The sequence below is a fragment of the Penicillium cosmopolitanum genome, assembly GCF_028827165.1.
Source record: "Penicillium cosmopolitanum strain IBT 29677 chromosome Unknown utg000005l:1.0-4006212.0:1.0-4009387.0, whole genome shotgun sequence".
In the NCBI taxonomy this organism is placed as follows: Eukaryota; Fungi; Ascomycota; class Eurotiomycetes; order Eurotiales; family Aspergillaceae; genus Penicillium; species Penicillium cosmopolitanum.
Genome location: NW_026622675.1, coordinates 43702 through 59201, shown reverse-complemented (window position 1 = coordinate 59201; position 15500 = coordinate 43702). Strand labels below are relative to the sequence as shown.

The 15500-nt window shown below is 40.9% G+C and overlaps 1 protein-coding gene across 1 annotated transcript; it reads left to right on the top strand.

Moving 5' to 3' along the window:
• Nucleotides 1-5062: 5062 nt before the first annotated feature.
• On the top strand, nt 5063-6103 carry N7509_003040 (alpha/beta fold hydrolase; the record flags this gene model as incomplete). The annotated part of the gene is made up of 1 exon (XM_056627677.1): nt 5063-6103. The coding sequence occupies one exon, from the start codon at nt 5063-5065 to the stop codon at nt 6101-6103; it is 1041 nt and encodes a 346-aa protein (XP_056490411.1).
• Nucleotides 6104-15500: the final 9397 nt, after the last annotated feature.

Below are 15500 nucleotides of genomic sequence, written 5' to 3'. Positions count from 1 at the left end.
GCAGAATGGGACTAACAGATCAACATAAGAGGAAGAATTACAGTGTAATTTCGCTGAACAAATGGTCCCAGATTAACGATATTATTTTTTTCCTAGATAGACCTAACTCTCACTACTGCAGCCTCGCCCATTCTATCAGATCTTAATGCCATCCATGGGAAGCCATGGAGCTGGCTTCCCGCGGCGTCGGAGTAGTACTAGTTTTCCACTGACTTGGACTAGTTTCCTGTGGCTGCGAACTTGGTTCTGCCAGCTTCGGACAGTCATTCTGCTGAATGGTTCGAATGCAGACCCTGTGGCCGATTTGCATGTTGTCGCAGGAGGGATGAATGGCAGGGTTTAATGTGAGAAAGGTGGTCAAATCAAGCCCTGGATGCATATTGACAACGTCGTTACAAGTCTCTGGAGGAGCTCGAAGTTGAGGCAAGTACCAAGCAATACCTGCATATGGTCAGCAAATAATTTAAATCAATGGTAGAGTCGTATTCCAAGGATCATTTACAGTCTCCCGCTTGTTGAGCTTCAAGCTCACCCGTCAGTATTGAGGGGTTCGCATTCACGGCGGCCGAAAAGATAAAGCCCAGCCCCACAAGAAAAGTTCGAATATTTCTCGTCATTATGTTCAGTCAGGAAATTGAAAGTTTAGAAGAGTGAATAGCAACAAGTAATGGCGTCTTAATAGTAAGCAAACGTGTGTTGAAATGTAACTCCTTTCTTGGGTCAGGACGAATACTTTATATAAGGTACTTGGGGTCACAACATGCCTTGCCGTCGTAGCATTCCATTGCACTGCTGGTGGCGCTAGACGGGTGCCAATTCCAGGATAATTAATTTGTAAATCAAGTATTGAGAACGGCGCTCGATAGACGCAACCGGTACAACGTAGGTTCCAATAGTATTTAGGCTGAGCGTCCTAGAGGCCGCTTTCATCACCCGCTGTCCAAAATTACTAGTGTTCCCCATAAAATTTTAGACCTGGGTGGTAGTATAGTAAGCCTCTTAGCGCTGTAACCTCGCTACCCTGCCACCCTCATCCGTTGAAGCTATTCCCCCCATATGAATTATTCGAAATTGACCATTCTTGGCGTTCAGCATGTAACCTAACAATAAGTAATGGGGTTGATATCTTATCCTAGCAATACACCGGCCACAACACTAACACACTGTTACTTGCAGTAACACTAAGTATCCTACAGTGTTAGTCAAACTATTCACACATGCAATACCTTCCCCTATCCATCTTAATACATATCACGAAGTATAGATACCAACTGGGGCAGTAGATTTAAGACGTTCAAGCAGCAGAAGCAGCAAGAATTAGAAGTATAAAGGGGAAGGGGGAGTAAGCAAGCGAGCGTTAAACGTAGAGGTAATTAGAGAAGAAGGCAGCGAACGGGACTTAAATGTAGCAGCCAGGTCCAAATTTATATGGGGAACGCTAGTAATTCTGGGACGCTGGTGTAACGGGCGGTCCCTTTTTCTGCCGGCCAAAACTGCCAGAAATACCATTGGAACCTACGTTGCACCGGTTGCGTCTATAGAGCACCGTAGTTGAGGTCGGCGAATGGGATAAAGGAGTCGGGGCAATTTCTCAACGCGACGTATTTAGTTCGAAACGCTACAATCCCTAGTTCGATATCCAAGAACTTACGTTGAAAAACCTCTTAATGTTGTTTGAAAACAGAAGAGGCATGTTGGATTAGTGTAAAAATGTGGCTAGCTATATTAAGTTCACGCATGCGGCATCCATGTAAGGTGAAGAAAGGATTTAAACCCTAAGGATATTTTAGGTGGACGCTTGCTATGGCTGGAATGGTGAATGCGACTATAGGAATGTGAGCTTAGCGGTCGGCACTAATGCTTATCCGTAAGATTCTTACGTATTCGCGTTCACATTCGTAATTTGCAAACCTCTACGAATATTCGTATTCGCAGTGTTGAGATAGGCACTTGGGGGTGTTGAGATAGGTAGTTGTAATGTTCTTATTGAGGTTACTATCAAAAGTGGGAACCCCGTCTATTTAAATGTCCATCGCTAGTCCTGCCATAAGCTTTGACCACTGCGATACTCAACAGGGGGTATTCGACTTGGATGTAGAGGTGCTAACAAGATGTAAGCTGTTATAGGTTACGAACTGGTATGGCCCGGGTTTCAAGTCCTAAACTGTTCGAAGCAAGGGGGCGAGTGCGGAATCGTTCACAGCCGGAATGGTGTGAGCCTTTGCTTTTATTCTCTAGTGGAAAAAAAGGTTCTGCCAGTGCATTTCTCTGTATCCTGATTCGTCCATTCTGCGTGTTCCCGTCAGAACAGTGCCTGTCGATTGAGCCACAGACCTACCACCTGTCAAACCCTCGCGCCTGAACGGGGCAAGTTCGGCAGATTTACGAGAGAGTCATCGATCAATAACATGTCAAATAGCAAGAAGACCCTGGTGGCCAGACAATAGTATACTAATTACAAAAACCAAGTTTCATTGCAGAGCCTTAAAGATGAGCACCTCAAAGGAGTTTTCCACTGTGTTGAGGTTTCGAGTGAAGCTACGCAGCTAGCCTATATGGCCAATGGTGATGTTGATACGTATCTCAGCAAGTACCGACCTTATCACCAGCTTCAGCATGGATAATTTTCTGAGATGGCTCGCACCCCTGGCTACGTCCACGAAAATCGGGTGCTCGTCGAGAATATCGAGTCGGAACTTTCTCCTGGATTCCCATTTATCTCTCAAGTTCTACGATTTTTCCGAGGCATCTCTCCTTTCACTGGGAACATATATGGATGTTGCGGATGATGACGGGCTCACTACTCAAGTTTGACATTGGTCTCCTTGGAGCAGTCATGTATGAGGTTGTGATCGGCACTAGGGGTGGCTATCTGCAGGTACCAAGAAGAGAATTGTTTCAGGATACACTTGCAGGTCCCAATTATTTACTAGGCTTGAAGGATGAGCGTACGTCAATTAGCTTTAATCTACGTCCCTATCCCAAGGGACCTGGTGCAGTCTATCCGATGCGGGATGTGTTTTGCTCCGGACACCAACTTCAAGTGAATCTGATAGACTATCTGAATCGGGGTTAGCCTGAATCGTCATGGATGGATCAATTCAGGACGAGGCAGGGGAAACTTGCATTGGACCTGAATATATATAAATTGTACCAGGGGATGCACATACATACTACGGGAACCGTCATGGGACCAAAGTTTGAGCGTGCCATGTATATTCTGACTGCGGAAAAGCATTTATTCTGGGCTTGGATAAATTCGGCCTTATTGTTGCCGGGTATATGTGCCTGTGGGTTCGTAGCTTCTCGGGATCTGATGTGATCCCGTTCGGCCTTCTAGATCACACAGCCCTCGAATGGATCACCCAATCCGATAAGGCTTTACCGCTATACATCAGATACTTCAGAACGGCTCCAATTTCGAAAGGTCTTTCCGACTACCCCATCAAGATGGATATGTTTCCTCCTCTTATTGGCAATACTGTCAATATTCAGGTCATCTGGGTCTAGGTCGGCCGGCGTCCGTATGGTGCAAGTCGAATCGTGAATACCAGTAGGTGATGCCAGCTACGATTGACGACCCGATATTCCTACTGCCTTGCTTTTAGGTGGCCTGGTGCCTCATTCTGGGGCCTAGCATACAGTATACTGAAGGTCCATATCGTGTGCGAAGCCTAGAGATTGGCTAGGTGCACGGAGATTTTATATTCTCTCTGGAACCTATGCATACGAAGATGTCGTTGCGAAATCACATTCGTAATACAGCGATAGTCTGCTAAGGTAATGTCTATATCAAGAAATTCCCAGAATTCCTGACGGAGTGCTTTACTGAGTTGATCACTAGTAAAGCTACTATATTCCGACTAAAGGAAAGAGGATACTGATACTATATTCTGAAATATAAGACTTCAGAGCTGCTGCTAGAAGGGATAAACCCTGGTGTTTCCAAGGACAACTATTATATGACTCTGCCAAACTACTAGTGCAGATAATAAGCAGGGGTCCCATCCAACAGGACTTTCCGCTGCCTCATCGCAAGTTCGACGGAAGCCTCGTCGACGACCTTTAGAACCCGGGGTACGGAGTGTTGTCCTCTTTCATACCGGGCCTATGCGGACGAAACTACTAAGTAAGCTAAGTTTGGCGAAGGATCTAGGTGCATATTTTACAAGCTAGCGCCAGTGCCTGACCAGCGAGGGACTATCTGACAGCCCAGGAGCTACACCTATCACGCCTTAGCGTCTGTAAGGTTACAGTGACTTTTGATTAAATGGCTATTTCAGTGGGGCCGAAAGCAGAACAAGGTTTACCTGGTAGGTCCAGTCGCACGGAGATAATTAACAATGCATAATCTCGGCCGTCGTTTATGCGAACGGATGCTTGTAAAGTGAACTAATTTTCTCCGCCTGGCTTTACTGACGCTCTGTGCTCCGTGCTCCATTCTGGTAACTGCTGTGGAATAGCGAGGCTGGCCACTTGCAGGGATTTTATTTTACACCAAAATCCTCCACGGACAGCCATACCGAAATACACAATTATAGATTAAATTAATTTAAATATCAGATGATTTCTTATAAGCGATTCTCATCAACATATTAATCATTAGTTGGAAATTTGCGCCTTCAATCCCTTGGTCGGGGGCGCAGGCAGTACTAAATACTAGTTAGTACATTCCGAGTCCGGCTACGGAAGATCCGGGCTGAAATTCAAGTTCTATGTATAGTATTTTGTTCATGTGTATCAAGTTCCAACCGATTGCTTATTCGCGTGATTGCAGAATCCCAGTTCTCAATTGCTCCTTGGCGAGCTGAACGTATTTTCATTCGAAAAGTCTAAGTGGGTCGGTCCCTAATTAGTAGGAAGCCCGGCTACTCCGCGGTACGTGGTAGTGGTAAGTGGTACCCGGTACATGAATAATTGTTTACATTGCGTGAACTGGACAATTTCGTAATTTACTAGTCATCATCTATGTCCTCTGTTCTCTACCCCTTAAACTTTTAAATGACCGCATCTCTGTTGGATTTTGTGTCTTGAGTGGCCATCCCACCAGAACTCTCGCATAATGAAGATACGATCGGTCTTCAACATCGCCTCAGCGATTCTTTCGTGCGCGTTGGTCGCCTCCGCACAGTCTCCTGACCCAGTTGGCACCATCTATCATGGCCCCGTGCCGGATAACTTACACGGATCAGACTACCGCTATCCCTGGCCAGTGAAGCTTTTCAACTTCTACAATCAGCGTCAGAATCTCTCAATGGCATTCATGGACGTTCCAGCTCGCAAAAAGTGCGACAAAGAGAAGGTCGCTGTCCTTCTTCATGGCGGAAACTTCTGTGGAGTTACTTGGTCTGCTACCGCGCGCAAGTTATCGGCTGCGGGCTACCGGGTGATCCTGCCTGATGATATTGGATTTTGCAAATCAAGCAAGCCCCAGGGTTATTCCTACAATGTGAATCAGCAGGCCTTGAATATCAACAGTCTTCTCACAGCGCTAGGTATCGAGCAGGTCACAGTCGTCGGACATTCGATGGGCGGCATGATTGCTGCGCGCTATGGCCTTATGTATCCCGAAACGGTCAATCAGCTGTTTCTAGTTGATCCACTGGGCCTAGAAGACTGGGTTGCCAAGGGAGTACCTTTCCTGCCGATTGATGCATCCTACGAATCTCAAGTCACACAGAATTTCACCACTCTCAAGGAGTATGAGGCAGCTTCTTACTTTCACGGTGCCGTCTGGAAGTCCGAGTATGATACTTGGGTTCAAATGTTAGCCAATATATATGCTGGTGATCATGGCTCAGACTATGCGTATGTGATGGCTCTTGTCACCGATACGTTACTTAGCCAGCCTGTTCTCTACCAGCTGCCTCATCTACAGACACGAACCTATCTGATGGTGGGCGAAAACGACATCACGGCCCTTGGCAAAGCATGGTCATCTGCAGATGTTGCTGCAGAGCTGGGTCACTATTCCACCCTAGGCCCAGCAGCAGCAGCCTTGATCCCCAACTGCACCTTTCACATGTTCCCCGGACTGGGTCATGCGCCTTTCCTTCAGGACCCTAAAGCTTTTTACGAATTGTTCTTCTCCTGGTTAGATTAAGCGGCAAAGCCTCTTGCTGCATTTAAAAGAAAGCTCACTGTAACTCGATTAGTTATTCAGATAAAATTCATACATTATCCCAGAGTACCCTCTGCAATCAGGCTGACTGCACGGCGGTGAAAATCCTTCTACTACTGGTGTGCCGCCCCTCTCCGCCTTCTGCGAAGAGAGTGGACCATGGCCACACACAAATAACAGTCTATACTCTAGGACGAGATGCACCCAGCCCTCAGTGCATCAACGCCGCCCCGGATTAGTCGGGTCGGCCGTCGGCCGCGGCCCGACCCCACCTTCCTATCTTCTCTATTATATTATAATTGCTTCTTTGATGGCTGTGTCTAGGAATAGGGGAAGAGGCGGGCGTACTGTTACGGACCTTGCGACATAAGGGGCCGCAATTTACTGATGGGCCACCGAGAGCCAACCAACCTACAGGGGCCGGATACAACCCTAAGTTACGTGCGTAATCAGGCAGAAAAGGCAGATAAGAGGAAGCAGGAAACGGCCTCCTACTTACCGTTACGAACTATACTATATTAGGTGATGCGACGGTTAGCGCAACGCAAGAATAAGCATTCTTTCTACTATTACCTACACTACGCCAAGAGTATAAGTACCCGGTAACACTACGTAACTACAGGGTATACTATAGGGTATACCAGCGGGTAGGTAGAAGGGCATAATCTGGTATACCACCAGATGTACCCTCTAGCATACTACGCCTTAAGAGATTAGATATATAAGGATACTTTACCACATATATATATTGTAAGATGGGAATGCTCGCTGGCAGTCTGTCAAGCAGACGGGTCGATCGCGAAGAAACAACACCACACACTCGCAGAGTGCAGGAAGGCGATAGGCAAAGCGTGACGCTATAGAGGATTGGCAGAACGAATAACAGAACCTTTCATGAGCGGTATATCGATACCGCAACCTCAGCAGCCTCAGCAGCCTCCGTAGAACATTTCATTAGGGGAATATGCATGTTGAATTGATAATCTAGAACGAACGCTACTTATTCTCCTAAAACAAAGCAGGAGCCTAAGCTTTACTATAGCCTAACTGAAATATGTTTGAAGAGTCAAGTTCTCTATCACTGTTCTTATAGTGGTTCGTTCCTGATTTTACCGCTGATAATGTACATAATAGCACTGGTCTACAGAGATATATTTGGTATCAATAGCTACACTACCTCAGATACAGAATAGTGCGAAAGAGCATGCGACGATACTCGAGCCGAGAGAATGTCATACAGAAGACCGACCAGAGTATGTATTACAATATCGAATCTAATCTGTAGAAATCATCATTTTGCACTGTTTCTCAACTTTTGCATTCGTTTCGTGAGGGAACAAAGATCCCCACTATAACGGAGATGATTTACCGTTGGCCGCCACTTTACCGCCGGGGCGCCACACCGCACTGTATATCAACATATTGATTCACGATTCACTGGTCCCGTCCCTATCACCATCATCCCCAACTCCAACTGTCATTCACCTCCAGCCCTCACCATCAACACATCAACACATCAACACCATAAACACTCCGACACCACTCACTCACCCTCGAAATGCCGCATCTCCCTACATCCCGACAAATTCTGCTACCACTGCCAGCCAGACGAGACCGTTGTGATATGAGGCTGGTGCAGATCAAGAACCAAGCCGAACCATCGGAATTAACTCCGTAGTGTCTATACAGAAGGCCAAGTTGATTTCCAATCAATTTGGCTTCACGTTGTATATATAGCCTTGTGTTTCCCTCTAAGCAATGATAACAAAATACTATACCTCTGAACTACAACAATCTCTTCCACATTGGAAGTGGATCAATCAGTTGGCAATCAAAACGCCAGAGCGTCGTTGCACTCTCAACCTGCGAAGCCGAATTTCCAGGGCAGACACAAGCCACCAAAGACGCAGTTTGGCTGAGAAGACTCCTCAACGAATTGAATATGAACCAAGGAACAAACGCCACGATCATCTGCGGGGATAACCAAGGAGCTATTACACTCTCCTCGAACCCACAATACCACTCCCGCACAAAACATATGGAGATTCAACGCAAGTGGCAGGGAGAGGTTCAGGACAACGGAACTGTCAAGCTTAACCCGACCACAGAATAGACTGCTGATGGATTCACCAAGCCCCTTGCTCGTGAAAGATTTGAGTGGTTTCGGTGAGGGCTTGGCATCGAGTGATTGCGACACCTACTTTGTATTGAACAAGATTGAGGCGCAGGGATCCTTTCCTTCCTTTCTCCACAGATGAAGTTTTTGAAAGTTTTAACAGAGCTCGTCGCAATTGCGATTATATAGTCGCTGACATCATTGGTAATGGGTTGCCATCGAGTGGGAGTGTTGAGTATCGCGGTGGTCAAAGCTCATGGCGGGACTAGCGATGGACATTTAATAGATGTGGTTCCCACTTTTGCTAGTAAGCTCAATAAGAACCCTACAACTACCTATCTCAACAGAACAGTTCGAAAATTCGTGCGGAGCGGTAGCGCTGCATAGTGATGTTGGTGGTGTTCAATACCATATCCGCGTCCTATTCGACCCGCACCTTCCGATCATGCTGCTTCGAGCATTCCCACCCCATTTCAGTATTCAGGAAGACGCGATTTTGAATAGGGTGGCCCGCTCGGACGAGAATTACGTTATAATATTTCGAGGTATTCGAAATTGAGACAGAATTTCACCTCTTTCCATGCAATACCCTAAATAAAATTAGTGGCCGAAGTCTGGACCCGAAAGCTAGTGGGCCAAGCAGCGGGGGTTTGCTTGGCCTAGATAGCTCCCAAAGGCTCAGCCTGGGCCCTCGAGGCCACCAGGGTTTATGTCAGAGACCTAACTTAGTCGCGGACATTCCGAACCCTCCGGAGGATTCCATAAAGGGGAAGGCTGTCACCAAACAAGGTAAGAGTCTGTGTGAGAGAGTATTTTATTGGGATTGCCACGCAAGAGCCAGTTGCTTGCCTCTGTAGCTATCTCGCCATTTCTCGCGCAGTGAAGGCTCGATTTTGTCCCTCTGTACAAAAGAACAATTACAATACGGACCAAAATTGTCTCCTAAAACGGCGCACGGACGAGCCCTATCTGACGCTAACGTCTAAGGCCACAGCGACAGGTAACCCATTACTAGACATCGCCAGAACCCATGTCAACCATGACTAGACATCGCCATAACCCATTTTGGGTTGAACATGCCGACCCAAAACCCAACCCACTGGGTTTTGGGTTATAGGGTAGATAACCCAACCCAACCCAAAACCCAGTGGGTTATGAATGGGTAACCTATTTCAACCTATCTCAACCTATTCGTGTATAAAACAGACGTCTTGGCGTTTATAAAACAGATTACTAAGTGGTATAAAATTATATCAGATACAGACGTATACTTAGTGTATTGGTAATTAATTAGTTTACAATATCTTAATATTTATCGTATACTTCTACAAATTATTCGCAAGTATTTAAGTTTATGTTACTTATTATATTCCGATAAACTGTTCCTACTTTATACTAATAAAGTTACCTATATACTTCCCCTTAACACTAGTCTCAAAGCTCAAGAAGCTCCTTACTATCTACTATAGATATAGCGTTATCTTCGCTATAAATCTCCTCTTTACTATCCCTAAGGGTAGCTGCTGTTATCAGTAGCCTATTCTCCTTCCGGTAAAAGAAGGAGTTACTTCTATAAGCAGTAATCTCTATACGCTTTATCTGCTTAAACGCCAGAACAAACCGCCGATATACGTCTCTCTGCTAGATCCGGATTATTTTAGTTACCTAGGTAGAGTTGTAACTAAAGAGGATATCTAGATCCTTGATAACCGTAAGATTTGTCTACTGCTACTGGCTAACTAGGTAAGCTGAGATCTCTAATATTAGGTAGAAATAGGTTGCCGTAGAAAAAGGGTATACTATCTTACTATATTTAGCAGAGATGTATCCGGATAGGGTCTTAGGAGCCGGTATTAGGTTGCGATAGGTATCAGTAAGCTCTTCCTAGGTACCGGATTCTGGGGTATTAAGTATTAAACTATCAGTATAAACCTGAATATACTAAGCCAGAAAGGTTGTATAATTATTAGTAGCTAGATCTGTTGAGCCGTAGGGGATAGTTAGTAGGCTAAGCTAAGTATTGCCTGCCTAGCAAACCTATTAAAATATAATAGTTAGTAGGCAGATTTAAAGATACTTTGTAAGTTTAATATACCTACTTAGTCTAATTAGTCTAATACCTCTGAGTATTGTCTGCTGTCTATATAGTAGTATCGATACCTTAGACTAACCTGTTCTTAGGCTCTTTATCTGCTGTAATCCGGCGAGCTTTGACATTTGTCTACTAGGTACTAATATAATTATATATCTTAGGTAGAATCTTGGTATAGTTTTGGGCATCCTTATTTGTAAGTAAGACAGAGCCTTAGAGAATACTCTACCTACAGTTAGTTTAGATATAATTATCAATATTAATATTGATATAGCAGAAGAAGGTTTTTTTGCCGGCCTATATACTCTTATAGTAGTAAGGAAATAATACTAGATAATAGGTATAATCCGGATAAAAAAAGACATAGCTTATATAATAGCTAAGATCCTAACAAATTAGTTGCTAGCCTAGACTATGCTATATAACGTAATTCTAACTAAGGTACAGACGGTTTAGTTAAGGCCGGAAATAGTATTTATATATCTAAATTTCTTTATAAATCAGAGGTATAATACTATTAGGATGCTAGCCGTCCTAGTTTGTTAAAAAATAGCTAAAAAGCCTAGGAATTATAATAGAACTGTTTTCCTTTAAGTCTTAAGGTAGCCTATTTACTAGAATTTTCTAGGCAGCAGGTCTAAGATTAGGAAGAATACGGTATACAAACTCTAGCGGGTATAGTTATTCTTTTTCGTATTTTATAAAGTCTGTAATTAGGGAAATAGCTACAGTAGGCTTAGGTACCCAGCAATAAAAACTATATTGGTTATTATCAGTAGGCTTAGATTTCAGCAGAAACTAGGCTACCTTATTCTTTAGTATATCGTTAAAGCTATTAAGATTCTAATATAAGAAATTAATTTGGCTAGCTAACTGCTTATAGCTTTTACTTACTAAGTTTATTTAAAAGAGCTTAAACAGCTTTAAGGTATACTTCTAGTACAGACTCTGCTTATTAATCTTACTATATATATAGATTATTTTTCCGAAAGAACAGAGCAAAATAAGATAAGTACAAAGAGTACTAAGCTTAGAAGCTATCTAAATTATACGGTTTATACTGGTACAGCAAATAGTATATATATAATTAGTTAGTAATCTGCGTATCTAAGGTAAGGTAGCCTAGTTTAGTTAAGCTTTAGGTACTAGAGCGTTAGTAGGAGGAGGTATATCTTCTATTAGAATATCCTCTAGCAGACTAAGAGTAAGAACGTTATCTGTATCCAGTATATCAGTATCAGAAGAAGGAGGTTATAGTAATAGTAAGATAGTTTAAACTTAATTATAATCTAGATTAGCAGTAGTAGTATCGTCAGGATTATTACTAGTAGGTTTGTTGTTATAATCCATCGGAGTAATACTACTTTCTTACTTATAGCAAAAGCTATCCTAAGTAAGGTTAAGATTAGAGGTATAAATATCTTTAGCCTTAGGTTCTCCGGAACTTACAAAGCTTAGTAACCTTTTTAAGATTACCTAGGATAATATACCTCTGGCTATAGGAACCTTTACCTGATATACTAAGACGTTTAACTATTGAATTATTAATTATATTATAAACTTAGTTAAATATCAGACCTTACCGAAGTATTTTGTTTACTTAGTTAAATATACCTTTATTACAGAGATAAGTAAAAAGGCGCTGTACGTTAGTTCCTCAGTTAGATATAGCCTTATTCTGAATAGACTAGATAGTCTTTGTATCTTTAGTATACTTAAGGGCTATCTTAGTAACTAATACCTACTTTACCTTAAATTTAGTAAGATTATAGGTACCCTTATAGACCTAGTTTTGCTAGGCCTAGAGATAGAGATCACAGAGGATCTGTTTAATAAGGTTAATTTACTCAAAGGTAATATTATAGTAATTATTAAGAATTCTATATACCTCTGTTTTCGGTAAAGTTACAAGCTATTCGGTAAAGTCAGACGTAGTCCGAAAGGTACGTTCCTCTACTATAAAGCTACCTTAGATTTTAGCTGAATTAGAAATCAAGGCACTCTTTAACACTAGAGCAGAAGAAGTAGTAGAACCCTTAGGCTTACAGAATTATAGGGTTATCTCTGCAGTATAGCTTAGGTTGCGGCTTAGGTTGTAGCTTAGGTTGTAGCTTAGGTTATCCTCAATATCAGGGTTATCTGTATTATAGACAGTATAGCTTAGAGAAACAGAATACTTAAGAAGTAAGCAAAGTCTGTCTTTGTTTACTATGTCTGGCGCTATAGTCAAATACCTGTAGGTAAATAAAGAATTATACAGATAGCAGTTGAATAAGTTATATTATCAAAGGATTAAAGGTTCCGTTGGTTTTGAGATAAGTAGTTAAAAGAAACTAAGATAAAAGAGAAGAAGTTTAAAGAAGTTAAGTTTAAAATAGCTATAATCAAAGCTAATATCCTCCCCGGGCTATAATTAGCCCGTTGATAGGTATACAAACTAGAGGTTTATATATAAGGAAGGCACGTACGTCTAAACGGGAATCTGATACAGAAGGAAGGTATAACCAGTAGTAGGATCTTAGCGGCCTTATAAACAATACTAAGCCTTTAATTTTAGCCGAAATCTAGGGTTCAGATATAGCAACGTTTAACCTAGAGGTTTATATATTAGGAAGGTATACCTAAATAGGAATTAGATACAGCAGGAAGGTATAACTAGCAGTAGGATCTTAGTAGCCTTATAAACAAGGCTAAGCCTTTAATTTTAGCCGAAATCTAGGGTTTAGATATAGCAATGTACAACCTAGAGGTTTAAATATAAGGAAGGTACGTACGCCTAAACAGGAATCTGATACAGAAGGAAGGTATAATTAGTAGCAGAATCTTAGCAGCCTTATAAACAAGGCTAAGCCTTTGATTTTAGCCGAAATCTAGGGTTTAGATATAGCAACGTATAACCTAGAGGTTTAAATATAAGGAAGGTATACTTAAATAGGAATCTGATATAGAAGGCACGTTTAGTTATAGAATCTTAGCAGCCTTATAAATAAGGACAGACCTTTAATTTCAGCCAAAATCTAAGGCTTAGAGATAGCAACGCCGGGGATATCAAAACTAAGACGGCTGTGCCTATAATAACTATATTAGCTAGAACTTGGTCAAAGGTATAGTTTTTAAGTATGAATATTATACAGATATAACTAAGATCCAGTTAAAGATATAACTAGGATCTAGTTGAAGATATAACTAAGATCTAGTTAAAGATATAACTAAGATTTAGTTAAAAGGCTTAGTAACCCTAAAAAACACCGGATCTTCGGTATACTAGGTAGCCGGCCAGATCTTCGGTATACTTAGTATCCGACCGGATATTCGGTATACTAGATAACCGGCCGGATAGCTAGATAACCGGCCGGATAGCTGGAATACTAGCTATCCGGTATAACTATTCTAAGGTTAAATAGGGCCTTCTTTCCTTTAGAAATAATAATATACAACAATCAGAATCCTCTATAATCAAGCAACTAAGTCCTTAATCTTATTGATTACTCAGTAATCAACTATCTATAATAATTCCTCCTTTATCTATATTCCCCTAAGCCTAGTAAGACCTTTGCAGTCTTATAGGTTATGAGCCCGGATTGTCTATATCTGGCTATACCACCTTTTTATATATACTTTTTGCCCTCTTTTTTATTTATCTCCTATTTGGGAACTTTTGAAGTCTAAAAATATTAAATCCGAGATACCCCCGTATTTCGGCCGAAATCTCAACAAACCTCAAAAAAAAAAAAAAAAATTATACAAAACCTATTGATATATATATATATCTATATATATATATATATATTATATACTATGGCAAATCTTCAAAAAATTGAGGTGCCTAAGCTCTCAGGCATCGAAAATTATACTACATGGTCAATTAGGGCCTACGCTCTATTGGTCAAAGAGGATTTAGGGTTCGATACCCTAGACCCAGATGGAACAATATCCGATGAAACCACTATAACTCCTGCAAAAAACAGGAAGGCACTAGCTATTATTAAGCTATTGTGTGACGATAATCCTTTATTATATATAAAGGATGAAACTAGTGCTATTCAGGCCTGGAATACCCTAAAGGAATTATTTAATCCTAAGGGTTTTACTACTGAATTCCTAGTATTAAAAGAATTTTTTAATACTACTCTGGGAGATTTTGACACTATGGAGCAATACCTTAATAAGGTAAAACTGCTTATTAGTGACCTAAAATCTAAAGAGATTATACTGCCTAATCAGGTAGTTATTGCCTGGATTTTGAATAGTCTAGACGAAGATTATTCAGGATTTATACAAAATATTACACAATCTCTGCGTAATGATCCTAAGGCATATACTATTGATTCACTAATAAAATCACTTATTGATGAATCACGTGGAAAAGAAGATAATACTATTTATAGTATTAATAATTCCTTCTTTAACAAAAACAATACAAACAAAATCACCAAAAAACCATGGAAAAAACAGCCTTATAAAGGCAAATTCTGCAAAAATTGTCACAAAACCAATCATAATGTTAATGATTGTTATTTCCTATACCCTAATAAGCGTCCAGATTGGTGGAAATCAATTGATACAAACGATACAAACACTACAAACAATATAAACAACAAAAACAACAAAAACAACAAAAATAACAAAAACAAAAACCTACAAAATAACGATCAAGTTGCTGTTGTTAATACTATTCTGTCTGATTCAGATAATTTTGACACTATACCTATTCAGGATATCGATATGGAGATTGATAATCTTCTATTAGATCTTGATAATGATGTAAGTGTTAATAATACCCCTAATACTAAAAATAACAAAAATATACTTACAAATAATAAAGGTTATCTAGGCAAACTGCCCTATCAGATTGGACCTATTTGTAATTTTGTTATTGATACTGCTGCTACTGTCTCTGTTATTACAAATTTAAATTATTTTTGTTATAAACAAGCAGTAAATGAATCAGTGAACTGGGGAAAAGCACTAAAAATACCAATAAAATATAAAGGAACTGTTATTATACAGACTAATCTAAACTATATATATATAATGCATAATGTGCTATATATGCCTGAATTAGGTATTAATATACTAAGTACCAATAGACTAAAAGGTATATCTATTTTCAAAGAAAATAGTGTATATATATATAATAATAAAAAACCAACAATAAAAGGATATAAAGA